At 35.8% G+C, this 27,493-nt stretch overlaps 1 protein-coding gene and 1 pseudogene across 1 annotated transcript; one reads left to right on the top strand and one right to left on the bottom strand.

Annotated features, from left to right (window-relative positions):
* Positions 1 to 393: 393 nt before the first annotated feature.
* RAD21L1 (RAD21 cohesin complex component like 1) lies at positions 394 to 25,928 on the top strand. The gene is made up of 13 exons (XM_024743177.1): positions 394 to 537; positions 1,726 to 1,855; positions 3,419 to 3,512; positions 5,186 to 5,292; positions 9,484 to 9,654; positions 10,578 to 10,673; positions 11,643 to 11,753; positions 13,082 to 13,308; positions 13,540 to 13,639; positions 14,481 to 14,605; positions 16,690 to 16,785; positions 19,098 to 19,175; positions 25,740 to 25,928. The coding sequence occupies exons 1-13, from the start codon at positions 394 to 396 to the stop codon at positions 25,926 to 25,928; spliced, it is 1,668 nt and encodes a 555-aa protein (XP_024598945.1).
* LOC112398403 (40S ribosomal protein S27-like) lies at positions 23,618 to 24,716 on the bottom strand (annotated as a pseudogene).
* Positions 25,929 to 27,493: the final 1,565 nt, after the last annotated feature.

Genomic DNA, 27,493 nt, shown 5'->3' with positions numbered 1-27,493 from the left:
TAGTTCTAGCACACGGGCTCAGCAGTTGTGGCTCACAGGCTCTAGAGAGCAGCCTCAGTAGTTGTGGCGCACGGACTTAGTTGCTCCACGGCATGTGGGATCTTCCCAGACCAGGGCTTGAACCCGTGTCCCCTGCATTGGCAGGCGGATTCTTAACCACTGCGCCACCAGGGAAGCCCAATATAGTTTTGTATTTTAAATAAAAGTTTCTTTTTATAAGAAAATAATTTGAATTGAATAATGCATTGAATTAGAAGATAATCTATTTTATAGAATTAGTGAAAAATGGTTTTGCTTGCTGTAAAGTAGCACTGAAAGATTTTTGTATCAAAATTTAAATGTCTTTTAATGTTCTCTGTAGTTCATTAAATACTACTAAGGAATACAGGCACCATGTTCTACACACATGTGCTTATGAGTAAGCGAGGGCCATTGGCCAAAATCTGGCTTGCAGCTCACTGGGAGAAGAAACTGACAAAGGCCCATGTATTTGAATGTAACCTAGAAATAACCATTGAAAAAATTCTTTCACCTAAGGTATGTTATTCATTAAAATTATAGTATGTATTTGCTATGACTTATGGAGAGGAAAGGAATTAAAATACATTATATCATGAAATATATTTCCAAGGAAACTTTACTTCTTAAATGGTCTTCTCTTTTTTATTTCCTATAGCATTTATTTTCTGGACATAAACATATATTGATTTCTGTTGGTAATTAACTCTTATATGTTTATCCTAAATTGATTGGATCCTGAAGGATAGAGGCCATGTTTTATACGTATTTTGTGATTGTTTCTTATTCCCTAACAAAATATTGTATACGCAGTAGGTATCAAATGAGTATTTCTTAGAAAAATAATGGGTGAATGAATAGGAGAGTAGCAAGAAAGGAGGATTGAGTATAAATCAAAATATATATGAAGTCACTTCATAAGCAAGGTACTATGTTCATTATAAAACACTATAACAAGCTATTAGAATTTGCATTAAAATATCATTTTAATATTTTTATAGGTTAAGTAGTTTTCTTCTTGAGAGAAGGATGAATTATAATTGAAAATTTACCATGTGTCAGGCACTGGGCTAGACTTTATGTATGTTCTTTAGTTTACTTAATCTTCACAATAACCCTATGAGATAGGCTTCTTTTAGCCTCAGTGAAGTGTGGTAATTAAGAGCATGAACTTCTGAGTTGGTCAAATTTAAATTTAATTCCTCCTCTATCACTTAATAGTTTTGTTACTTTGGGCATGCTGCTTATCATGTCTGAGTCTCAGTTTTTGCTTCTGTAAATAGAGGTTGTTGTCCAAATTAAATAAATTAGTGTATGAAAAGCTCTTAGGACAATGCCTGGCACAAAATAAGTATATAATAAATTGTAGCCATTATTAATAAATTGAAGTTCAGGAAGGTTAAATGACTCAGCCTCAGCAACTGAGCCAAGGCTTGACCCCAAGTCTGCCCGACTGCAAAGGTTATATACTTCCCGTAAAACCAATAATAGCATACTTCACTTAAATGCCACATTCGATTATCTTCACTGAATAAAAAAGTTAATCATTTTACAAGGTGAGGTAAAAGTTAAGTGATTCACCTTAAATAAGAATACAAAATGTCTGCTTTTTAAAGAGAAGACATTCTTATTATTTTATAATTTTCAAAGAACAGAGTTTATGAATCTAATTTTTAATATTCTAATACTTTAAAAAAATTTTGAAAGGTGAAAATTGCACTTCGAACTTCAGGACACCTTCTTTTGGGAGTTGTTCGAATCTATAACAGGAAGGCAAAGTATCTTTTGGCAGATTGCAGTGAAGCATTGCTTAAAATGAAGATGACATTTCGCCCAGGTATACATGCAATATTGATCTGTCTCACTCATCTTTGTTCCCTTTTGCATTTTTATTTTGGGTGGGCTCTTTTAATTGGCAGCACTCTGTAGTTCCAGTGTGAGTATGGTGAATGTAAGCTTCCTTCTGACTGAATCTAAGTTTCCATGGTTAAGAACAAATTATATTATTTTCCTTGCTCTTTTCCTGTGTTTGCAGGAAAAGGTTATGCCTTCAAAAACTTGGAATGTTGCTGCCTATTTACACAAGAAATATACTTAATGCTACCACACTTGTGTAAGAAACTCTGATATTCAGTTTTAATGGGTCACTTGGTTTGCCATATCTGTTTTTGCCTTTATGAGATAAATTAGAAATAGTGTGATTGACAAAACCTAGATATCAGTAATTGTCATTGTTTTCACAATTCTCAAGACTCTAAGTACAATAGCATGCTATTTATGAAATATTATAGAAAATCTTTAGGCATTCCAAAGTGCTAGAGATTTACATGTGTCATAAATAGAACGCTTTCAAATTTTTATTTTAGTTTTAAGACTTTAGTCATTTTCCACCTTGTATTATGTTTATCTAGGTACAGACCTTGCCTCTCACACTAGTCTGCAAGCTCCTTGAAGGCAACATCTTTGTCATACTTATTTTCTGAATCTCTTATAGTGCTTGTCTCAGTGCCTTGCACGTACTGTTCCCTCAGTTAATATGGGTGAATCAGGATTGACAAGTTTTTTTTTCTCTATTTAAAATATCTGTAGAATCTCTTAGTAGATTTATAATTATATCAAATATGGTTCAGTGAAATAAATGTGTTCATTATTTCACTTATATATTCCATAAATATTTATTGATCTCATACTTTGTGTGAAACACTATGTTAGGCTCTGGGATACAAGGACAAACAAGACAAATAAGGTCCCTTTGAGCCTGGTGAGAAAATCAGATAATGAAAAAGATTTTCTAAAAAAATTATTATAATAATTATAGATTGTGCTATGAAGGAATATAAAAAGAGTACTACTACAGAAAATAAGAGAGAAGTGTATTTTAGTTAGGCTAATTGGGAAAAGCCTTTCTGAGAGGATAGAATTTAAGCTCAGACTTGAAGAATGAGAAGTATCCAGCCATGTAAGAAGTTCATGAGGGAATAGCATTCCGGGCAGAGGGAACTGCAAGAGCAAAGGTCTTGAGGTGGTAAAGTGCTTGACTCATTCAGAGAGCAAAAAGACCAGTACGGTTGGAGTAGAGTGAGTACGGGAAGGTGTTGTTAGATGATGCCTATAGGTTTTGTAGGGATACAGGGCCCTAATTAGAAATTTGGATTTTATTTAAGTGCGCTAGGGAAGTCCCTGAGTCATTTTACCTATGGGGGTGATCTGATATAATTGCATATTTAAAATATCACTCTGGCTGTTTTGTAGAGAATAGACTGAAGAGGAGCAGGAGTGGACACAGGGAAACCAGTTAGGAGACTAAACAGTTAGTCCAGTGAGAGAAAGTAGAGATTTAGTTGGAAGTTGATTTTATATAGCATCATGACTTATTGAATGTGTATTTTATCCTTTTCAGGACTGGTTGACCTTCCAAAAGAGAATCTCGAAGCAGCTTACAATGCGATCACATTGCCAGAAGAATTTCATGATTTTGATCCCCAAAATATGAAGTAAATTATTTTATTTTCCTTCAATTTGATTTTCCTGATATTTCGTTGTTTTACATTGTCAGATTTCATGAATGCAGATGGAACATAGTTAACAACTGAAATACACATGCAGTTGACAAAGACTTAAATTTAGTGTGAAAGTTCAAAGTAGAAAACCAAAAATGAATCAATATATTTGCTGAATGTAGTTTGCAATATTGACAGTATATTCATTCATTCAATATTTGTTGGGTGCCTGCCATATGCCAAGCACTGTTCTAGGCACTGAGGAGATAGCTCCTGGCCACATGAATCTTATATTTTAGTTGGGGGAGACAGGTAATAAACAAACAAGTAAATATATTGTATGCTAGGAGATGATCAGCATTATGAAGAGAAATAGAAAATAAAATAATAGAGAGATCAGAAAAGGCTTTTCTAATAAGGTCCAAACAGAAATCTAAAGGAAATGAAGGAACAAATCATTCAGTAATGTTGGGAAGAATGTTCCATGTAAAGCAAATGGAAAGGCTCTAAGGCAGAGCATGTTGGACCTATTCAAAGAACAGCAAGGAGGCAAGTGAGACTGGAGTGGAGTAAATGAAGGGCCCAGTGGTAGGAGATGAGGTCAGAGGAGTAGCCGGGGTGCAGGTGATGGAGGGTGTCATAGGCTGTAATGAGGACTTTTCTTTTAGTCAGATAGGGAGCACAGGAGGGTTTTGAATAGGAAAGTGACTGGATCTGACTTGACTTCAACATGCTTCCTCTGGCTACATACTATAAGGGCGAAAGGAAGGAAGCAGAGAACCTATGAGAAGATTACTGCAGTAAGAAGTCCAGACAAGAGATGATAGTCTCTGTGATCAGTTCTCAGTCTTCATTTTATCAAGGTGGTAGCAGTCAAGTTATGGATCTATTTTGAAGGCAGAGCTGACAGAGAAAGAGAGAAGTGAAGGTTGACTATATGATTTTTGGCATGAGAATGGAGTTACCAGTTTAATGAGATTAGGATAACTAGAGCGTGGCAAGTTTAAAGAGGGCAAGGTAAAGGAAGTAAATTAGGTTTTGGATATAGGTTTTGAGATGACTGTTACACATCCAAGGGGAGTAGGTAGGTAGTTGAATATCTGGGTCTGAAATTCAGGAAAGATGTTTGATGGGATATATAAATTTGAGAGTTGTGAGTATGTAGATGGAACTTCAACCATGAGTCATAAGAAATCCCTGAGGGAATGAGTGTAGATTTGAGAGAGAGAGAGGTCTGAGGACTGAATGTTGGGTCATTCCTAATAGTTAATAACCTGGGAGATGAGGAAGAACTAATAAAGGAGATGGAAAAGGAACAGCCAGTGAGGTAGGAAGAAAATCAAGAGACAGTAGTATTGCAGAGGCCAAGAAGAGAATGTGTTCTATGAGGAAGGGAGTGAACATCAATTTCAAATGCTGTTGGGTATGGTAAGTAAGATAAGGACTGAGAATTGCCCATTGGATTTGACAACCTGGAGATCATAGTTCATTATATCATATGTATAATGAACTAGTGTTTGTAAGGAATACTATTGAGAAAATAAAATTCTCCTTTGTTTTTATAATAAAACATGTTTTTGTTTAAGGGTGTTTGTTTGTTTTTCAGTATACTGCAAAATCATTGTGTTCTGTTCACATGCTTTCCTCAATCTTATATTTCTCCATAGTGCTATTGATGTTTCAGAACACTTTACTCAGAATCAAAGCAAACCAGAAGAAATCACACTTAGAGAAGATTATGGCAATGATCTACTTTTCCACACTGGGAGCTTTGGTGAGAATATTTGAGAAATTCAAATTGCAAGTCATAATCAATTATATTTGCATTTTTGTATTAAAACAATGCCAAAGCTATTTCTATGCCAGTAGAAATATCTTTAGAATGTATGAGTTTTTTGATGTATAAATGTAACCCCCCAATAAGTTTATTCTTGCCTTTTTCTACTGTAGGTGTCAATGCCAAGACTCAGGCTTAGCCTATGCTTCCCTTCTCAGTGTACAACCGTTTATTAAATATCTACTATATGTCAGGTGCTATCACAGGCATGGGCAATACAAAGTTTAAAGAAGCATTTCCTGCTCTCAAGGAGCTTCAGGCTGGGAGAGAGACATATAAATAAACAGTTGCTGTAGTTAACATATACACAAGGTTTTACACAAGTGCTGCATACAGAGCCTTCAAAATATATTTCCTCTAAATATATATCAATAACAGATTTTAAAATAGCTTGGGAGTGAGGAGGAAATACACACTGAATACACATTGATTGGGAAACAGAAACTGTTGAATGTATTTTAGAATTAAAGCTATATGGTGTAATTTAACTATATAGTATTTGTTCTTTTTTATGGCGTTTACCACTCTCTGATTTGTATCATGATATTTATTGTATTGGTCTGTTTTGTTCTGAAAACTCCATGAGGGTAAGATCTGCGTCACATTCATCTTTGACTTTCTTATAGTGCCCAAAGCAGTGAGCATAGGAGAAGGCTGGCCTAAATTTGTCTTAGGTGGAGGAGGGTGATCAAGCATCAGTAATGCTTGAGCTACCTTGTAACCTCCACTTCTCATCCTGACTCTCCTTCCATAACTCTTACGACCTATATCTGTGTTTCTCAAATGATTTGTGGTGAAGGACCAGTTTTATAATTTTTGTCAATTTCCTATCTGTCATGGAATGACACTTTTGTAAAATATAATAAAAATTAATTACTAGAAAAATTTAAAAACTTACTTAAAAATCAACATGTAAGCCTCAAGTTTTTGTTATTAGATCCAACATGTATAAAATTACTCTGCGACATTATATTAAAACTTTGTGAACATTTACGTCTAATTTGTGTATTTACTCTGTTGTGGACCAACACCGTCCACAGACCCTACTTTGAGTAGCACGCATCTCTTACTGGCTGTTACCCCAAACCTTGAAATATAACACATTGGTAAAAAGTTAATCATATTTCCTACTGCCCAAGATATTCTTTACACATTTCCCTGTAAATGCTACTGCTCTTCTTCAGCCCTGCAACTTTAGGATCACTTTTAACTATGCTTTCTATAAGCTTCATACCAGTGCTAATTAAAAAAAAAATGGAAATGTCTCAGGTATTCTTTCTGTTTCCCTAGCCACCAGTACTAAATATATATATATATTTAGTTCGCCAGTACTAAAGTGCTGAAGTGCTGTATACCCTCCTACACAGTTTCTTCCAGGCCCCACATTTTATACAGCTCTGCAAGAGGAATTGTCCTTAAATTCCATTTTTTTTCCACATCACATTTCTCTTCTTAAGTGCCTTGGGTCCCTATAACTTACTGATAGATACTCCTGCCTCTCCTCAAGGCCCTCTACCAATTTATCACCATCTTTATTAACTTTGTTTTACCTTAATATAGACTTTTTGCTCTAGTCAAGCAAATGTCTTACCAGTCAACCAATACAATTTAGTTGTTCTCAGTTCTGTCTACTACAATTCAAGAAGGTGGGGAGAACATGTCCTGAGTAGACTGACAGACCTGGGTTTGAATCTGGGCTTTCTCTCTTGATTTGCTGTGTGATATTGGGCAGATCACCTAGCTTCTCTGAGCCTTACTGCCCTATATGTAAAATCCAGATATTACTAGCAACATCACAGTTATTTCCCTTATTCTCTCCTTTAGTACTCTCTACCAATAAGGGATTTTCTCTCCTTCAAAAACTAGTTCAAACCTAATGTCCTCTAAGAAATATTTAATGTTAATCCATCCTATTCTGGATTATAGTATAAGAGTGAAAGCAAAGATTATTTCTTTAATTTTTTGGTGTACTCTCAGGTTCTCATGATGTTCAGTGCTCAGAATATACTGTCTGTTCATGAATGTTATTATCTTATTGACAAAGAATGATTTTTCTTTTGGGAGCTATCAAGGTGCACCTGGAAGATGTGAACAATACCTTTACTTCTTTTGAAAAAGTTTATTTTTTCTATTGAGCAAATCTTTAGTCCAATACAATGAAGGTTGCCTTTTTTAGCTCTTTCTTTCTAGAAGATGTAGGCCTGTAGAAAAATTTCCAGTGAGTGATACTTCATGAGTTTCTTTACTGACTAGCAGTGACGTGGGTTGCTAGAGGAAGGAAAGAGAGGATCAACCTCTGACCTCTGGGATTTCAGACTTCTAGATTCTGACCTCTGGGGTTTCAGACTTCTGGACCCAAAGATTCAAACCCAAGGAAGGGAAAGAATATGCATGTACTGACAGCCAATCTGGAAGCAGGCGGTTTGAAGCAGGGAGTTCATTTTATCTGCTGCTGTCAGTGTCTTAGGAGTTTTCTCTCATTAGTCTCCATTTTGCTAGAATTCTAACCGTTGCTAAGACGATCTTTGCTGCCTTCAGATCCTGGCTCTATCATTTATTAGGGTGTGACTGTGTGCAAGTTATGAAACCTTTCTGTGGATGTTTCCTTGTCTGTACAATGAGGATTATAATAGTATCCTCTACTACATAATACAATGCACATAGTAACCACTCAGTTTATGTTAGCTGACCAGGTTTTATCTTTTTTACTGCTGTATCCAACCCCTAGCATATTGCCTAACACCTAGTCATTCAATAAATATCTATTGAACAAATGTTATAAGCCCATTGTTTAATATTTTACCTACCTTTCCATTACTTGGAAGGCAGACATACTCCTTATTTTCCAATCCCTCCTTATGGACAAACAACTCAAGCAACTGTCCATGAAATAATACTCAATCAAGTGGGATATGACCCACCTAAGGTAGAAGAAATCATTCGACTGCCAATAATAACCTTCTGGGAAGTATTAAACTGTACCACTACTAAAAACTCTGTCCTGATATTTTGGAAATTTTTGTTATTGTATTGGAAAAAGTGTTAGACTAGAAATCCAGTCTCCACTGATTAGCAGAATGACTTGAATAATTCAAATATTTTTTTTCTTTTTTCTTTTTTAAATTTAAGTATAATTTACCATGTTGTGCTGATCTATACTGTATAGTAAAGTGTCTCAGTTTTACACATATATACATTCTTTTTTTAATATTCTTTGCCATTATGGTTTATCCCGGGAGATTGGATATAGTTTCCTGTGCTATACAGTAGGACCTTGTTGTTTATCTACCAACCCCAAATTTCCAGTCCGTCTGTCTGCCTCCTCCGCTCTCCCTTGGCAACCACAAGTCTGATCTCTATGTCTTTGAGTCTGTTTCTGCTTTGTAGATAGGTTCATTTGTGCCATAATTAGGTTCCACATATAAGTGATATCATATGGTATTTGTTTTTTTCTCTCTGACTTACTTCACATAGTATGATAATCTCTAGGTCCATCCATGTTGCTGCAAATGGCATTATTTTGTTCTTTTTTATGGCTGAGTAGTATTCCATTGTGTATATATATACTACATCTTCTTTATTCATCTGTTGATGGCCATTTAGGTTGTTTCCATGTTTTGGCTATTGTGAATAGTGCTGCTATGAACATAGGGGTGCATGTATCTTTTTGAATTATAGTTTTGTCCAGGTATATGCCCAAGAGTGGGATTGCTGGGTCATATGGTAATTCTATTTTTAGTTTTCTGAGGAACCTCCATACTGTTTTCCATAGTGGCTGCACCAGCTTACATTCCCACCAACAGTGCAAGAGGATTCCCTTTTCTCCACACTCTCTCCAGCATTTATTATTCGTAGACTTGTTAATGATGGCCATTCTGACTGGTGTGAGGTGGTACCTCATTGTAGTTTTGATTTGCATTTATCTAATAATTAGTGATGTTAAGCATCTTTTCATATGCCTACTGGCCATCTGTATGTCTTTGAATAATTCAAATAAATTTTTAGCTCTCACTTTTCTCATTGTAAAATGAAAGGAGCTATTCAAAATGATATCTAAATTCTAGCTTCTAACCCTAAAATTCTGTGTTTCTATGACTAACTCAATATTAATTATATGTATTTATTTAGAGGAGGAACCTGAAATTCTCAGAAGACATAGCTTCTTTGATGACAACATATTGCTAAATTCCAGTGGTCCTTTAGTTGAACATAGTTCTGGAAGCCTCATTGGAGAAATATTTCTGTTCTGTGACAGTGGAGATGGATTTGGAGATGAAGGAGCTGCAGGAGAAATATTTGGTATACTATCTGGTCATATAGAAATTGGATATTTGTTTCAGTCAAATTACATAACATACTGGAAGTTTTATTCCATCAAACTAAAATTTCATATATGCTTCTGGGTCATATAGGTCAACACATTTTTTTACACAAGTTTTCAAAGTCTATGGTATATTTAAAAATTTAGGCTAGTTCCAAGTAAATAGCTATCTGTTTAAACACATTTATCATATAAGTTCTTGTTTTTATTTTTACAAATTTCTAGTCTTTAGAGGGGAAGAAGGGAGGTAAATATATTCCTCACAAAATATACTAGATTGTATACTAGAAAACATTGTTTTCTTTAGCAGAAATTGTGGGACAGCTATTCTAAAGGATCTGTCCAGCATTTTATATTATTATTTTATATTTATATTATTATATTATTTTAAAGTCATCATAGAAATAGGATAGAGAAAACTTGGAAATCGAAATGCACTTAATTTTAAAGATACTGACTATTATATATCAAATCTTTTTTTTTAATTCTCCAGTTTACAGTAAAAGGCTGGTTATGGCAAACTTTTTGAAATTTGAAAACTACGAAAAATAGTGGCTCTACCTTAGATCTCTACCAAAGGAGTATGAAAACTTTTACTTCTTAATCTGAAAATCTAAACCTGGCTTTGTAACAAGGCTACTATCTTGGTAGTTTAGTAAATATTTCCTGAAATAAACATTTATAAATAGACTTTTAATAAAGGAAAGGAAATTAAATATATAAAATTCTACATCATACTGCATGAAATGTGGTAGTCTATATAACCAGTCAAATCTAATTAAGTAGGGTTCACTCATTTTTGTATCCCATCACAACTCCTTGCATGCAATACTGTCAAGTGTTTAGTGAACAAATGACAGATTCAACTCTGTATAACCGAAGTGTTTATTGTGTTTTCAAGACAATCTATTGCAAGATGATCAGAATATCCTGTTAGAAGACATGCATTTAAATAGAGAAATTTCCATGCTTCCTGAGCCTCCCGATACTATAGTGGGTATGTTGTTTCTTTTGTGTAGAATGTGAACAGATACTAATATTCAAATTAAGCCTCAAAACTTATGGGTTTAAGTAGCAGTATAGTATAGTGAAAGATAATGAAGAGTGTTGTCCCTCAAACTCTTAGTCTGACTTTAGATAATATAGAATAGAAAACTAAGTTCTGGGAAAAGTACAATGATGGGTATTTAATCGGGATTGGGTTTATTTGTTATAAAAGCTCATTTAAATACTCTGCCAAAATACCCTGCTTCTGAATCATTAAAATAATATATGTTACATAGTAAAAGCATCATTAATGTTTGACACTAACATGGTTATTAATTATTAATATCACATTAATATTAATATAGCTTGACAATCTATATATAATTTGATAGAAATTATAAATTTGGGGATATTTTCTACTTGAAATTGATGTGAAAGTACCTCAGATGATTTGAAGTCTTGTAGTCTGATTTTTCTTAAGAATTAAAAGAATGATTAGCCCCATTTTGATGTTTCACTCTTTTTGATGTTACATTTGCTTTCTAACACAGTAGTAGAAATTTTAAATGTAAAAAGAGGCAATAAAAATTTAGTTATGTGTGGTTCTTTATGGGTCAACTAATCATTAACAGAACACAAATTTTTTAGCAGACATATTGCCAAATTTATGTCAATCGTTTATTGTGGTTCCTATCTCTGTTTTCACTTCTGATGTGACTGTAGCCCAGCCTTAGATGTGACAGGTGCAAAAGAGGGTGATACTACTTGACTCACCTGAACACTGCAGGCCCCAGACTGTATAATCTCTGAGTCTCTTCAGCTCTATTAAATACATGATTCTAAGAATTCAGATGTGGCTCCAGTTAGCAATATAAATCTACAGTTAGTTTATCTTTCACTTTAATTCTCATACAGTCCTCTAGTTTGCAACATAACCATTATTTTTTTTAATAAATCCTTTTATGGCAACGTTGATTAGTAGAACCAGATAATCCTGAGTGTGTATGTCCACCTGAAAATGAAAAAATGGATGAAACCACATCATCAAATGAAGAGGAAGGATTTACCCTTGAGCCAATTGATACTTCAGGTCAGAGTCATTCATGTTTTTATGTTTAGTTTTGATGCGCTACTATCTTATTTACCCTGAGATACTTTAATAATTCTTAAAATATTATAGGAGGTAGTCAATCTAGTAATAACATTCATAATACAATAAGGGAAAGGTGTGAAGAAAATTTGGGATGGTCCTTCCATTATATTCAGTCCTGGTCAAACCATCTGTCCAGCTTGGGAAATTGGAAAATGTAAAACAGAGTTCAGTTCCAATAGTTATCATGCCATTATTCTGGGCACAGAAATGAAGACATAGTTCCTGCTTTTAAGAAGCTTACAGTCTGATCAAGAGATAAATAAGCATGCAATATAAAATAAGACAGAGTAAAAGGGTCGGAATAGAGGCACTGAATATGAATCTAATATATAACTAGATCTTTTAAGAATATCCTAATTTTAAGTAGTATAATTGATATTTCAGTTTATAAACTCAGGCATGCAAAGAATAAAGCATTCAACGTTTTCTTTGCGAAATTCAACTCTGAGCCTCTATCCCACTTGGTTGGCAAGAAATGCAATCTGCAAACCTCCCCTATCTGCCCTGAGCCATGTATAGTATCAAAGTTTGGGGGAGGGGTACAGCAGGTGGAAGGGAACCTCTGGTCATCAGCCACACCACCGTGTGATACCCAGTGTCCCAGCCTACATAACCTCTGGAGTCATCACACAGCCAGCCCCTTTGGAATCTTGTCCTATTCCCAAGATTTTACTGAGGCACATCAGCAAGCAAGTTCCTTTGGCTCCATCTGATCTCAGATCTCCACCCATTCCAGAAAATCTAACTGCCCCCCACTCCCCTTTTGCATCTTTACTAAGGAAAAGCTTGACTTCTACTTTCTACCCGGCCAAATTAGTTAAAGGAGCAAAATCCCATGGCCCTAACTACCTACTAGGAATTTGTATATGAATTTCAATGGGGGAGGGAAAAATACACTGGACAAATACAAATTAATGTTTTAAAAAGTTATCCTGTTAGGTAGATATTTTAAGGAACTTTACAACTGAGTGACTTCCCTCTCAATATACTCTCTGCTCCACATTCCTCAGTTGTCCATTTAGTATATCAACAGGGTGCCTGCCTCCTAAGCACTTTACAAAATGTGTTAACCCTTGGCTGCTGAGACACACTAGCTGTGCAAAAACCATATAAAACATAATTTTCAGTAGAGAGAAGGGGATTTTCTTCCCAAGTCAACTCTGTAGGTTGTATTGTGGTAGACATTTCTTAGATATGCAATGCCTAGAATATCATTATGCAAAGTTGTACAACCTATCACATTTGTATGTATTTATTATATTTAGACATTGCTGAAAAAAGAAAAGGCAAAAAGAGGAAACTGCTCATAGATCCAATCAAGGAGATCAGTAGCAAAATTATGCATAGACAGCTTACTTCCTTTACGGACACACTCATGGTTTTGGAACTTGCACCTCCTACCCAAAGGTTGATGATGTGGAAGCAGAGGGGAGGAGCAGACACACTTCTGTCAACTGCTGCCCAGGATCTGACTCATGCTGAACTGAAAATGGTAATAGTTTCTATTCTTTTACATGGGTGCAATGTTTGGTGATAAATAAATACATATTTATATTCATATCTACAACGGAATTTACACTTGTGAAAAAATACCCCCTTTTGAATTAATTTGCTGGATGTGTGTGCATGAATAATAGTTTTAACTTTTTAGCATATATGCTTGTATTTTGTTGAATTGCTTTACTTGTACAAAAGCGAGAAACAAAAATGTATATTTTTACAGTTGTTTACAAAATGCTTTGTGTCCTCTGGCTTTAAACTTGGAAGAAAATTGATGCAGAAGGAGTCAGTAAGGGAAGAAATGGGAAGCGAAAACATAGTAGGTAAGACATCCTAATTCTGTTGGTGTTGAGGGGAATGTTGTAGAAACAAAACTTTGATTTTACATTTCAAAATTAAGATGGGATCCAATTCCATATTCCCAAGTATAAATGCTCTTAGAAGAGTACTTGAACTTAAAAGAAATTGTTAGATCAGCCTTGCATTCTTCTATGTGGATTAATTTTTGTCCAACAAACTACCTTAAAAAGATGAAGTATATATACTATGTGGACTATTCTTAATCTCACTCTTTCCCACCTCCCCCACCCACAAAGGCAGTACTCACAAGCCTTCAACAAAGAAAATTCTATATCTCGTAGGATAATGTTTCACTTTAAGACAACTAACATGAAAAATCACTTAGTGATAAGAATAGCATTTAAACAATACAGTTAACCTGAGATATAGATATATCTATCCCCCTAGAGGATGCATGAAATTTTAATAATATTAATAATGAATTATTATTGTGACTATTATAAAGGAATAATAAAGCTAACTTATGTGTTGAGTGAACCTCTGCTTACTGAAGGCATTAAAATCTGCTGAACAATATACTAAGATGGGCTTGGTATATCCATGTTGTCTTGTGAGTTAAATGTGTGGGAACGAGAGTGGAGGAGATAGGTGGTGGAACACGGGGAGTAGAAGTGATAAAAAGGCAGATGAAGGAAAATGGAAGATAAATATGTGAGACTTGGGGTGCTATAAGAAAGTTTGCGCACGCTTAAATTCTTGGATTTTAAGTTGTCTGTCAGAAGTTTTCTTTTGTAACAACCATATCCCAATTTTAAGTTTGAAAGATATGTTAGTGAAATCTTTTTTACTTCCTTAATAATTCAGAGACCTCCATGATGGAAGAGCCAAATTCCCTGCAAGAGTTAAGTCAATCCAAAACTTGGAAGGAAGCGACTGATGGATCTAAGTGTAGCTCTTGTGAGGATACCAATAAAAATATTAACTCTGATGTAAGTTAACCAAAGAGAGTAATAAAAATATTATTATCTTCCTGTCACATACAGTGAAGGAACATTGAGACTCTGGTATATCGTCTTATATTTATAGTTTATATTTCATCTTACGTTATTCTATAACTTCTTTAGTATGTACAGTACTACAGGGTAAAACATAATTTACATCTGCAGAACAGTATTTTCTAGAAGTTTAGGATAGCAAATCACAAGATAAGTAGTTTCATACTGAAAGAGTATTTTTCATGGTACACTGAATAAATTATTATACCTGAATCTGGTTATATGCTGAGGTCTCACATTCAATATGTCATGGAATCCTTTAGAAGTCTAGAAAATACACCTAAGCTTTGCTTCTGATCATAAGTTCACCCTTCCTAACTCTAAAAATAATATGTGTTAGACGCACTGGTTATCTTAGCCTGAAAGACTAAAGATCCATGACCCAAAAAAATTTTTTTAATTTTTACTTGAAGACATAATTTTTATTTGAAAAACAGTTATTAAAAAAATGTGGGGGCTTCCCTGGTGGCGCAGTGGTTGAGAGTCCGCCTGCCAATGCAGGGGACACGGGTTCGTTCAAAAAAAAAAAAAAAAAAAAAAAAAGTAGTTGGAAAAAGTGTGCTGTAAAATATTTTCCCAATGTCACTTTACTGACTGTACAAGTGTAAATATTATACCACACAAGATAAAAAGAAAACAGTGCTTTTCTGGTTTGTTCCATCATCACTGTATTTTGATAACCACTCAGGGAATTGAGAGTCAATCCACATTGAAACTGAATGCCCTTGGAAGGAAAGACAATTTCATAATACATTAAAACAGAATGTGTTTTAATTTGATCATATACTGAATATTGAGATACTGGGTTGCCAGTACTACTCTCTTCCTTATTTGGATTCAGACATTTCTTAGAATGCACCTACTGAAATTATGATTAGGCAAATTTGTTTAGTTTATTATTTTTTAACATAGTGACAAAATTTTGGTGCTTGCAGTGAAGGAAAGATTGTTGCACTACTTCTTTTGAACCTTTTACTCCTTTACCCTATACTTATGCTTTAACCTTCAATTTCATTCTTATTCTGCTTCCAAAAATGGTGAACAGATATGAAATATAGTCAGTAATGGAAGCACAGTCAATTTAAATGGACAGAAAAATATTGATTCTGATAATCATTTTCAAATCTTTCAAAAATTCAAACAATATTTTGTAAAATAACTGCACAATTGAGAGTATCTAAAATGTAGAATATTCATAGAAATAAAAGGGAAAAAAACATGATAGGGCTCCACAAACATGTATATTAAAGAACAAAATGCAACCTCATACTCATGAAAAGTTTTAAAAGCTAAAATGAAAAATCAAGTAAGCTATGTTGTGGGAAGCTTCTAACTTAATCACAACCACAGATAACAGCTTGGGGAATGAAGCTTGGAGACAGGCTGAAGATGAGAAAGGGGCCAACAGCTTCCATAGCAATGAGAAAAGAGAGTGTTGATGAATGGAGAATTTCTCTTTTTCCGTCTTCCTTTTTGTCTTCGTTCCCCTTCCAGAGGACACAGTTTTTCTTCCCTCTTGCTAGTGGCAACTCCAGCAGCAGTGGCAAGAATCCTGTCCTGGCCCTAGGTAGGGATATTAATATCCCTTCCGCCATTCTCACTCCCTCGGCTTACAATTCTTCTTCCTCTGCCACCTGGTTCTGGCATGAGAATAGAGGTAGGGGACTGTGGCAAAGACAAACTGCTTCATAGAAAGTGGTCTCAGCTGTGCAGCAGCAGAGACTTTTGATATGACATCTGTAGTGTTGAGGGAAATAGGAAGGGAAAAGATACGTAGCAAGGAGGGCAGAACATGCAAGTTCTTCATTGTGGGAGGCATAGAGAAAACAGGAATATTTAAGTCAGGGATTGCCTATTTGGGATATTTCAGAAATGATATTTTGAGAATGCAGGTAGTATTTTAAATTACTTTTAGAAATGAGCATCCATGTGATTAAAGCATTTAATAAAATGAGATTGTTCCTGTGATGACTACTACTACTGTGATAACTTACCTATATTTCCCTAATTTGCTTTAGCAGGATATTGCTGAAACGGTACCTTCAGCTGCTGAGGAATCATCTTTACTGAATGCCATCTTGGCACAAGAAATTGAAAATTGTCCAGTTGAATTGGTAAATAGATGTATAGTCTTAAGAATGTTATTTAAAACTTTGTTCCTAAATAGTTAACACCTTATTTACCTAAAAATTGTTTTTAGCTGTCACGTTACTCTCTAAAATTACAATTTAAATTTGTGTTCTTAACAAAGATGTGTATGAGTAGCTTGATAAAACATATTCAGAATTCCTTTGATCTTTTATTCTTTAATTTATTTTGAAACTTTAAGTAATTTTAAAGAAATGTATGGGATTTTTATACTTATCGCAGGTAGTCATGGGTTTAAAATGTTGAGAATCATTGTTTTAAATTATTCTTATAACATCTGTAAAGAAGCAGAGTTGTATTATGACTATGTCCTAGGGCATTTGAAATTTCATTTTATTTAAAGAAAAATGTATGGGCATTATTTCCCAAAACAATGACTCACGGTCTATACCAAGACCTTGGCTGATATAGACCAAGGTCTGACTCAAGACTTCTAGAGATCAGAAAAAGGGAATGGTCTGCACAGAGGACCACAAGTCAGTAGCGAAGCCAGAGCTAACATGTGACTCACCTGACTCCATATAGATTACTGTCTTATTTCTCTAGTCCTTGTCCCATAGTGCTGAAGGCATTTTTAACATTGTAATGAATTTTAACAAAAGTTTCTTAAATAATATCAAAACACTTACTAATGCCTAATGTTAGTTTGTTTTTAAATAAATTATCTTTACAATGAGTTCCAAGACTATTAAATTGTTTTTTTCATATGACTGACTTCTCTGGATAATCTAGGACAGAATAAATACATGAAATTTTTACCTGAAACATCCAAACAACTGAGCCAGAAGAGAGTTGAGTCACTTTCGCCTTTCTCTTTGCTTCTAGACACAGGTTATTTTCATACATGGTCAAGAAAACCACAACACAGCACAAGTTCAGCTGTTTTAATAATCCACAGGGCTTTCCACACAATGGACTCAGCTGTAGGTGTCCAGATAGATTAAGTGGACAGGCTTCAGCAAAATGCACAGACTATTTTTTTCTGAGCCTTTTCCTGATTTGTTTAGTTGTACAATATAGGTGAAGCTGCAGTCTCATGGATCTTTAACAAAGAGTTGGGCCATTGCTTTTTACATTTGAAAAATACATTTGTGTATTTAACAATAAAATAAACATTAGTAATTGGATGAACTAGTTTGTCCCAGAATAAACCAGAAAGAAATAAACATAAATTTTACCTGGAGGAATTCAGAAAACTCTTCAGAATAAAATTGACCATGTTTTCAGATCACTATCTTTGGAATGTAAGAAAGGATGCTGTATAGGCAGAACCAGGAAGCCAGTACAGCTGGCAAGAATGGGGACTTGGCAGTCCCCTTAGCCTCAAAAGATTTAAAATATCATACAGGATATTCTGAAGCTCTCTGAAATCATCTCAGAGTTCATGAAATTGAATGCAATTTTAAGAAGTGTCTGGGCTCCAGAGGTATACACGAAAACTTGACAAACAGTGGGGCTGTGATAAGGGTGACACAGGAGCTGTTGGGTTTCATGGTCAGAGATAGCATTGGGGAAATTATAAAGTAGGTCAGATCTGTGCCACTTGCCTCCCCCAACCCTTTGTAGTCTTGCTTTTTTATCAGACTCATCAGCACCTTTCCTATGCCCAGTTCTGTTCTCAGCTTATAAGGTGTTAGTTGGTAAGGGCTTAGAATGAGTTCCTGTGAAGGGATTTCAACTCTACAATTTTTAAATATTAAGGTGTTTCTGAAAGTGGCTAAAAACTGAAAAGATTGAATCTATTCAAATAACATGAAAGGCCGTGGGTTGATCTTTTTCGGACAAGACACCCTTGAAACTCGTAAGCTTCCTAACCCAATTGTACATACTAAACATCAGTTATTGTTACAGCTTTTATATCACCAGATAAATTCATATAAAGGCCTTTACAAGGTAGTTCTTCTATAGCTTTTTGTTTACTCCTGTCATCTGAGTTCAGATTGACCAGAGCTGGGACAGTCCTAGCCAAAAGTGGTCATCTTTACTTTTAAAAGTAAGTGCACAATGCCTGGGATGCATCACCAATAGAGATGGCAGAATCTCCAACTCTGGAACCCCTTGTCAGAAGATAGCCTGGGAGTATAGATATAATCCTGTAAAGACTGAGCTATATTTGTATGTTAGTCATATTCTCTCAATTATCAGACTATAAGCTCCTTATTTGGCAGGACCCAGTGTTACAGTTGTGTTTCTTGCGGCAGCTAACACTATGGCTGGCAAATAGTAAACATTCAGTAAAATTTGGTTAAATGAAATATTATATCAATTATTCAAACAGGAGTCATTGGGGAATGAACAAAATATTGAGGTGGAGAGATGGAATCGAAGAATACTTCATATGTTAAATAGCTTGCGGGTAAGACTTAGTAGGGTTTGTCAACCCTATTTTTATTTTTAAAAATAAGTAAAATGTTGAGTTCAACCTTCTAAATATTAATAGAAATAAAACAATTTTCATTGTGTTTTTGTTGAGGCCAAATTACACTAGAGTGAAATGATTTTTAAGCTGTATACCCGAGCCTAAATGTGAGTTTGCTTTTGGTGCCTACACGTTCTAATCAATTCTTACCCATTTTCATGTCCCTAGACATCTATTCTATGTCCAATTCTTGTGTTTAGCAGCCTGTTAACTAATTCTCAATGTGAAACTAAATTTATAACAGTTTAAGAATGAAACAGATAATTTTAAAATTTAACTTATATTTTTATCAAAATAATACATGTATATAATTTTGAAAGTTCAGTAGTACTATGCTTAAGGCTGAAAGGGAAACACACAAGTCTTTTGTCCCATCCCTACTTATTCCTAAGTTCTGCTTACCAGAGGAAACTATATAAACTCTTTCTTTTAGTATTTATATCTATGTTTCTAATTACATGTTCTTACTGCTCTTTCCTAATATTTCAGCTTTATATTTTATCTGTTGACTTCTTTCAGAAGAAAATGAAAATTTAGCTTAGTTATATCTCCCCCACCCCAGTGTATTTTCAGCACAGTATTCAGTGCTTACAATGTTATAATTAGAATAGTCACGATGCAGGTTTGATTGTGACACAGAGCCAAAATGTCAGTGGCTTAAAACGATGGAAGTTTATTTCTCTGTCAGGTAGAGTACTATCTGGTATGGCAGCTATGTTCACAAAGTTGTCAGAGGCCCAGGTTCCCTTTATCTCATTTTCTTTATTCTTGGGATCCAAAATGGCTAACTATCCACCATGTCTGCATTCCAATCAGCAGCAAAGTTTCCTTTAAGGGTATATCCCGGAAATTGTATGCATCACTTTTCACATTTAACTGACCAGCACTTAATCACCTTGCCACATCTAGCTGGGAAACGTAGTCCTTATCTGGCAACCATGGGACCAGCTAATAATTCTATTACTATGGAGGAAGAAGAAAATGGATATTAAGGGACAACCATCAGTTGCCACCACTATGTAAAAATTAGTTTAAATTGAGACTTCATAAGCATAATTACATTTCTTGCCAACTTTATGGGTTTTTTATTTTGGCGTTAATCTTTACCTCATTTTTCACATTTGCTTAGTATCTATATACCCATCCTTAATTCTTTTTCAAAACTCTCTGACAATAAAATAAAACCCCTTTTAGTATGGTCAAATACATCAATTAATTCATCAGTTCCTTTCTTTTTTCTTGAAAATATCCTTCCCAGAGCTCATCCTCCTCTTGTTCTAATCTAGACTAGTTGCTCTCTAGGTCTGCTCCACAGTTTTTGTCTTGGGACATTCCTTTACCATAACATGGGGATTCCTTTGTCTCTTTCCTATGTTAGTCCCTCTAGTTTTGATGATTTGATCTTTATCTTGAATTTTTTTGGTGGTTAACATCCTCTCATAATTTCCTGAGACAAAGAGTGCATAGGAGGTCAACTAATCTATGACAAAGGAGGCAAGGATATACAGTGGAGAAAAGACAGTCTCTTCAATAAGTGCTGCTGGGAAAACTGGACAGCTACATGTAAAAGAATGAGATCAGAACACTCCCTAACACCATACACAAGAATATACTCCAAATGGATTAAAGACCTAAATGTAAGACTGGATGCTATAAAACTCTTAGAGGAAAACATAGGAAGAACACTCTTTGACATAAATCACAGCAAGATCTTTTTTGACCCACCTCCTAGAGTAATGAAAATAAAAACAAAAATAAACAAACGGGACCTAATGAAACTTCAAAGCTTTTGCACAGAAAAGGAAACTATAAACAAGACGAGAAGGCAACCCTCCAAATGGAAGAAAATATTTGCAAATGAACCAATGGACAAAGGATTAATTTCCAAAATATATAAACAGCTCCTGCAGCTCAATATTAAAAAAACAAACAACCCAATCCAAAAATGGGCAGAAAACCTAAGTAGACATTTCTCCAAAAAAGACATACAGATGGCCAAGAAGCACATGAAAAGCTGCTCAACATCACTAATTATTAGAGAAATGCAAATCAAAACTACAATGAGGTATCACCTCACACCGGTTAGAATGGGCATCATCAGGGCTTTCCGGGTGGCGCAGTGGTTGAGAGTCTGCCTGCCGATGCAGGGGACACGGGTTCGTGCCCTGGTCCGGGAAGATCCCACATGTCGCGGAGTGGCTGGGCCCGTGAGCCATGGCCGCTGAGCCTGTGTGTACGGAGCCTGTGCTCCGCAACGGGAGAGGCCACAACAGTGAGAGGCCCGCGTATCACAAAAAAAAAAAAAAAAATCCGGAGCCTGTGCTCCGCAACGGGAGAGGCCACAACAGTGAGAGGCCCCCGGAACCCAAAAAAAAAAAAAAAAAAAAGGATGGGCATCATCAGAAAATCTACAAACAACAAATGCTGGAGAGGGCGCGGAGAAAAGGGAACCCTCATGCACTGTTGGGGGGAATGTAAATTGATACAGCCTCTATGGAGAACAGTATGGAAACTAAAAATAATCTTACCATATGACCCAGTAATCCTAGTACTGGGCATATACCCAGAGAAATCCATAATTCAAAAAGACACATGCACCCCAGTGTTCACTGCAGCACTATTTACAATAGCCAGATCATAGAAGCAACCTAAATGCCCATCGACAGACTAAAGGATAAAGAAGACGTGGTACATACATACCATGGAATATTACTCAGCTATAAAAAGGAACTGGTTGGGGGGGGGTGGTGGTATGAATTGGGAGATTGGGATTGACATGTATACACTAATATGTATAAAATAGATAACAAGAACCTGCTGTATAAAAAATAAACAAATTAAATTAAATTAAAAAAAAAAAGAGGGCTTCCCTGGTGGCACAGTGGTTAAGAATCCGCCTGCCAATTCAGGGCACATGGGTTCAAGCCCTGGTCCAGGAAGATCCCACATGCCGCGGAGCCAAGAAGTCCATGTGCCGCAAATACTGAGCCTGCATGCCACAACTACTGAAGCCCATGCGCCTAGAGCCTGTGCTCTGCAACAAGAGAAGCCACCACAGTGAGAAGCCTGCACCCCACAACGAAGAGTAGCCCCTGCTCACCGCAACTAGAGAAAGCCTGTGCACAGCAACGAAGACCCAACACAGCTATAAATAAAAATTAAATAAATTAATTAATCTAAAAAAAAAGAGTTCATAAGAGATAGAGGCCCTACATACAAGTCTGAAAATGTCTTTATTTTACCTTTAACTTTATTGGGTGTATCTGAACATAGCTTGAAAATAATAACTCTCAGATCTTGAAGGCTTTGCAACATTTCTAGGCATCTGTGTTGTTATTGAAAAGTCAGATGCTGCTTGGTTGGTGGTCTTTTGTAGGTGACCTTTATTTTCTCTCTGGAAGCTTTTAGATCTTTTCTTTATCCCCAGTGGCCTGAAATTTCATGATGATGTGCTCTGGTATGGGTCTTTTTCATTTATTGTGCTAAACATGTAATAGATTCTTTATTCTGAGAGTTCATGTTCTTGCATTGGAAATTGTTTTGGATTTCCTCCTTGTTAATCTAGTCTCCTTTTCTGCACTACCTATGCGTCAGATGTTGGATCTCCTGATATCTGCAGGTGGACTCTCAACCACCGCGCCACCAGGGAAGCCCCTTAGTGATTCTCTTGAATGCATTCTTTTCTGCTCTTGAATGTTAGAAATTTTATCCAAATGTCTCTTAGATCTCTTTTTTTTTTAAAAGAGTGAGACACCAAAAAGCTGATTGGAGGTTAGATAAGCATGGATGGGGCTTGTAGACTTGTGGTCTTTATAGTGAGATAATTGGGTGGTGCCCCCCCAATACACACACACACACACGTCATTATCTATAGGATTCTTTTCCTTGGAATGTTCACTTTCCCAGCTTAATCTTCAGATCTACTGCCTAGCAGATATAAGCATGATGCCCGTGGTTCAGGAACCAAAGGGAGTAAGGGAGAGGCTGCAGTCTCACTGTTTAGACATTAGAATTTCCCATATTTCCCCAGTCTATAACACTTCTCCTCCACCATCCACAGTGCCTATTATTCCAAGTCTAGAACCTCACTGGTTGATATCTCCAGAAAGACAACTTCCTGCTTCCTGCTAGGTATGGGAGTAGTGGTCTTAAGGTTCTGTGAGGTGGTGGAGTAGACCTGAGGATCTAACTGTTTCCAAGTAGCCTTTTAAGGAACTCTCATGTTTTTAGCTTCACCCCTCATTTCCAGCTTATGACATCCTGCTGCCTACAATTCCTGAGCTTTTCCTAGGTTTTGTTTCACTTTGGGGTTTTGTCTTTTGTTTTATTCAAGTGTGTTTATAGGAATGGTATCCCTCTCGTCTTGATTCAGGATGCTTTTAGAGCTGCTTCTGTCTGAAGGAGCGTCCTTCTGTAAGCCTTGCTTTTATTCCTGTAGGCTGGCGAGAACAAGGAGCAACCAACACACAAAATTACTGTTTGTGCATTGCTAGAGGTGGTAGTGATTTTATGGCATCCTGGGTATTTCATAACCATGGAGTAGGAATTGGGGTTCTGGACCAGGTGCTTCTCATGTTTCCTCTTCTCTTTTGGAGACGGATGAAGGAGATCCTTTGCAAAAGGCACATATTCATGGGGAGGCTGTCACTGCTGGAAATGCTTTTTTTAAATTTTTTTATTCTACAGCTTTCATGTTTTATTGTACTTAACTTAAATTCCACCATTAAATACTGAGCACAACTATATGCTGGCCTTATGTCCACATTTTTGACATGTAAAGATAAATGGACGGATGGCCTTAAGTATGTGATATATTAGAGGTTGTAGAATATATTAAATAATTAGAGAATCTGGCGGTAGTAACATTCTGTCTATATACATTTACACATTTAGTGGCACAAGTAAACTCTATAGGGACAGGAAGACAGATGTAAAGCTTTGGGTTGCAATTAGAGGAAAAGCCCATTCAGGACTGAACTGAGAGGTCCTTGCTTGCTGACAGAATCTCCCCTTGACTTCAGACTTTAGACAAACTAAGTAGTTTTTTTGTTCAGTATACAAAAACCACTGAATTGTACAAAATCCCTATTAGTCATGAGAAGCAGTAGCAACAAGATAGATTAAGGAATTGGCTCAAGCCAATTCAGATTGTAGGGTCTGGACAGTCAGAAGTGAGCAGGGCTGGCTGGAGGCTGAAAATCCAATTGGATGTTGCAGTTCAAGTCTGGGATCTGTAGATTAGAACAGCCAGCAAGAAACTCAGTCTAGAGGCAGAATGGTTAGTGCATTCCTCAAAAATCCTTGTTCTCCAAATAAGTTCCTAAAAGACTTTCCTCAAACAGGGTCAAATTTCTGTATCTCAAGTTGGCTTGCTTTTTGCTGGCTTTCCTCTCTGCTGGCATGTAGGGTTCGGCTTTCTCTAAGTCTGATAGTCTTCCACTTTGTATTTCTCTCCTTCCTTTATTCCTTTACCTTCATTTTAAAGGAGTTTCTGGAGGAAACAGAATAATCCTCTCAGGGTGTTTTTCAAAAGGATTCTTGGAATTGAGAAGGCTGTCCCTGCTCTCTCCCTGGGGAAAAAGCCACCTGATCTGCATTTTGTCTCCTCAAGAGGGGGGGATAAATGAAGGCTTGGCATGCCATCTCTGAAAGGTTGCTGACACTGGGCTGCTCCTTTGGTTGAGATAAAGTATGATAAATTATTTAACTTATTGATTTGTTAAGTGTTATGGACTGGCAAAACAAAACAAAACAAAACAGAACAGAAAAACCCTTGTATATGTTATTTAAAAAAAAAAAAAATGCTTCACAGCTATCAGATTAGTACAATACTCACAGGGATACTGACCAGTATTCACCACAGTATTTCTAACTAAAAAACAATACTCCTGTTCTAGAAATCTGATTCCAGGTACGTAGTCTATTTAAATACTTTATTGTACCTCAGTTTTTTCTAGTAGATTCACAGGTGTCCTATAGTGAATCCAACATCTTTTTAATCTGTGCAAAGAAACTGGGAGATGTATTTAGTCATATTCCCCTGCCATGACATTTACCACAAGAGTTGTTTAGTCACCCCCATCCTGCAGTACCTTTAAAGAAAACAAGCCTGATAGGCTGATAATTTTCATTGATTTTGAAGATTCCCAAGGTCCTGTGGACTTTTTTCTGCCTGCAAGTCTAAATTAATTTGCACTTTCTCCAGGAGCCATTTATGTTAACATCAATTTTTTAAAAGACCTAACATTTGTACAACACATTAGAAATTTGTGTAATACTTTAGAGTTCTTTTGCATGTATTTTCTCAATGAACCAAGCTGTGCTCAATGACCTATGATGTTTTTTGTTTCCTAATGAGTCATTTGCATTTCTCCATTTAAGAATTTCACAGTCACTTATCAAAAATATCAATATTTTGTTGTTCATTATGCATCCACAGCCTGCTTTATTTCTAATCATCTTGTTTCCCTTTCCTTTCTTCTTTTATAATTGTTTTCCCAGGAATCCAACAAGATGGGAATGCAGTACTTTAGTCTGATGAAGCTCTGCAGAAATAATGACCGAAAACAAGCTGCAGCCAAATTTTATAGCTTTCTTGTCCTAAAAAAACAGCGGGCTATTGAGCTGAGGCAGAGTGCTCCCTATGCAGATATTATAGCTACAGAGGGACCAATGTTCCATAAAATGTGAAGGAAATCCAGAACATGCAGATTTATGTCACCATTGGAATTTCTTTATAGATTGTTCAGTTTAATGTCAAAGCTTGTCTGGAAGCAGCTGAAGGTCTGATCCATTTCATAGATAGGTTGATCTCCATTTCCTCTTTGTAAGCTCAGAATAATCATAGCTAGAATTGGAAACCTATATGCTTACAGCAATACTTAATTATAGCTAAGTAATATTTTAACTTAGCTGACTTGAATGCATATCATTTACCATTTCCCTGACTTGAACGTTGCATTTAGAATACATTGTTAAAATACTGTATGCCTTCAAGAAACGTTCAAGGATTTTTTAAAAATTGGATTATTTACTTAAATTTTATGGGATTAATTAATAATGAACACTTTCTTATTTCCCCACAGACAATAATTTATTTGATCCTAATGCCTATCATTCTTGATTTGATATGCCCCGGCTTTTAATCTAATATCTTAATTGAAGAGTTATAAAATTCACCTTAGCTTTTAATTATCTAAGTGGCTTCAGTCTAATAATAGATCATTCAACCTATTTATACACTATTTAATGATTATTATGACCATTATTTATGTATCAGCAAAACTGCTTCTTAACATTAAAAAAATTAACGCATACTTACTCAGCATGTTGTCTGCAGCTACAATTCAAGTAAAGGTCACTAAAATAAATGTTCTTTATGTGGTGTTTACTGAGCATTTTTGTATGGTGTTAGGGAGTGATCTAATCTCATACTTTTACATGTACCTGTCCAGTTTTCCCAGCACCACTTAATGAAGAGGCTGTCCTTTCTTCACTGTACTGTCCTTTCTCCTTTATCAAAGATAAGGTGACCATATGTGCATGGGTTTATCTCTGGGCTTTCTATCCTGTTCCATTGATCTATCTTTCTGTTTTTGTGCCAGTACCATGCTGTCTTGATTACTGCAGCTTTGTAGTATTGTCTGAAGTCAGGGAGTACTGAGCATTTTTGATATTACAACCATTCTTTTTCTTTTTTCTTAGTTGAAGTTTAAGTTAAGAAATTTTCATGTAATGTTCTGTGAGCTCCATAGTGTGCTATAAAATGAAGCCTGTGGGGCTGTCTAAAATACTATTGTATCTGGAATTATGCTACAGACTAAATTCTAAATGACCCCTTTGAAAGTATTAACTATAAGTTTTAAATGTCAAAATTGCCTTTTTATAAATTTCCTTTAATTCTTAAACAGCACACAGAAAAAATTGACTTTTTAACTTTGGTGCACAGTTCTATGAATTTTACATGTATAGATTCCTGTAACCACCACCAGAACTAGGATACAAAAAAACTATGCTGTACTATCCCTTAGTAGTCACACCCTTCCCCCATTCTAACTCCTGGCAAGTACTCTTCTACATGACTATAGTTTTATCTTTTTAAGAATGTCATACAAATGCAATTACATAGTATGTAACCTTTTTGAGACTGGCTTCTTTCACTGGGTGTGTCTTTGAGCTTAGTACAAATTGTAGCAAGTGTCAGTGGTTCATTCCTATGTATTGCTGAGTAGTGTTCTGTTGTCTGGATATACCAC

The sequence above is a fragment of the Neophocaena asiaeorientalis genome, unplaced genomic scaffold, assembly GCF_003031525.2.
Source record: "Neophocaena asiaeorientalis asiaeorientalis breed wild unplaced genomic scaffold, Neophocaena_asiaeorientalis_V1.1 scaffold82, whole genome shotgun sequence".
NCBI classification, from domain to species: domain Eukaryota; kingdom Metazoa; phylum Chordata; class Mammalia; order Artiodactyla; family Phocoenidae; genus Neophocaena; species Neophocaena asiaeorientalis.
The sequence above is the reverse complement of the archived record's forward strand: the minus strand, read 5'-3'. Positions and strand labels throughout refer to the sequence as shown.

Coding starts and splice junctions, on each gene's coding strand:
- RAD21L1 (XM_024743177.1), top strand. CDS start 394: ATGTTCTACACACATGTGCTTATGAGTAAGCGAGGGCCATTGGCCAAA. Junction 11,754..13,081: donor TGAGCCAATTGATACTTCAG/GTCAGAGTCATT, acceptor TATTATATTTAG/ACATTGCTGAAAAAAGAAAA. Junction 16,786..19,097: donor AAAATTGTCCAGTTGAATTG/GTAAATAGATGT, acceptor TTATTCAAACAG/GAGTCATTGGGGAATGAACA.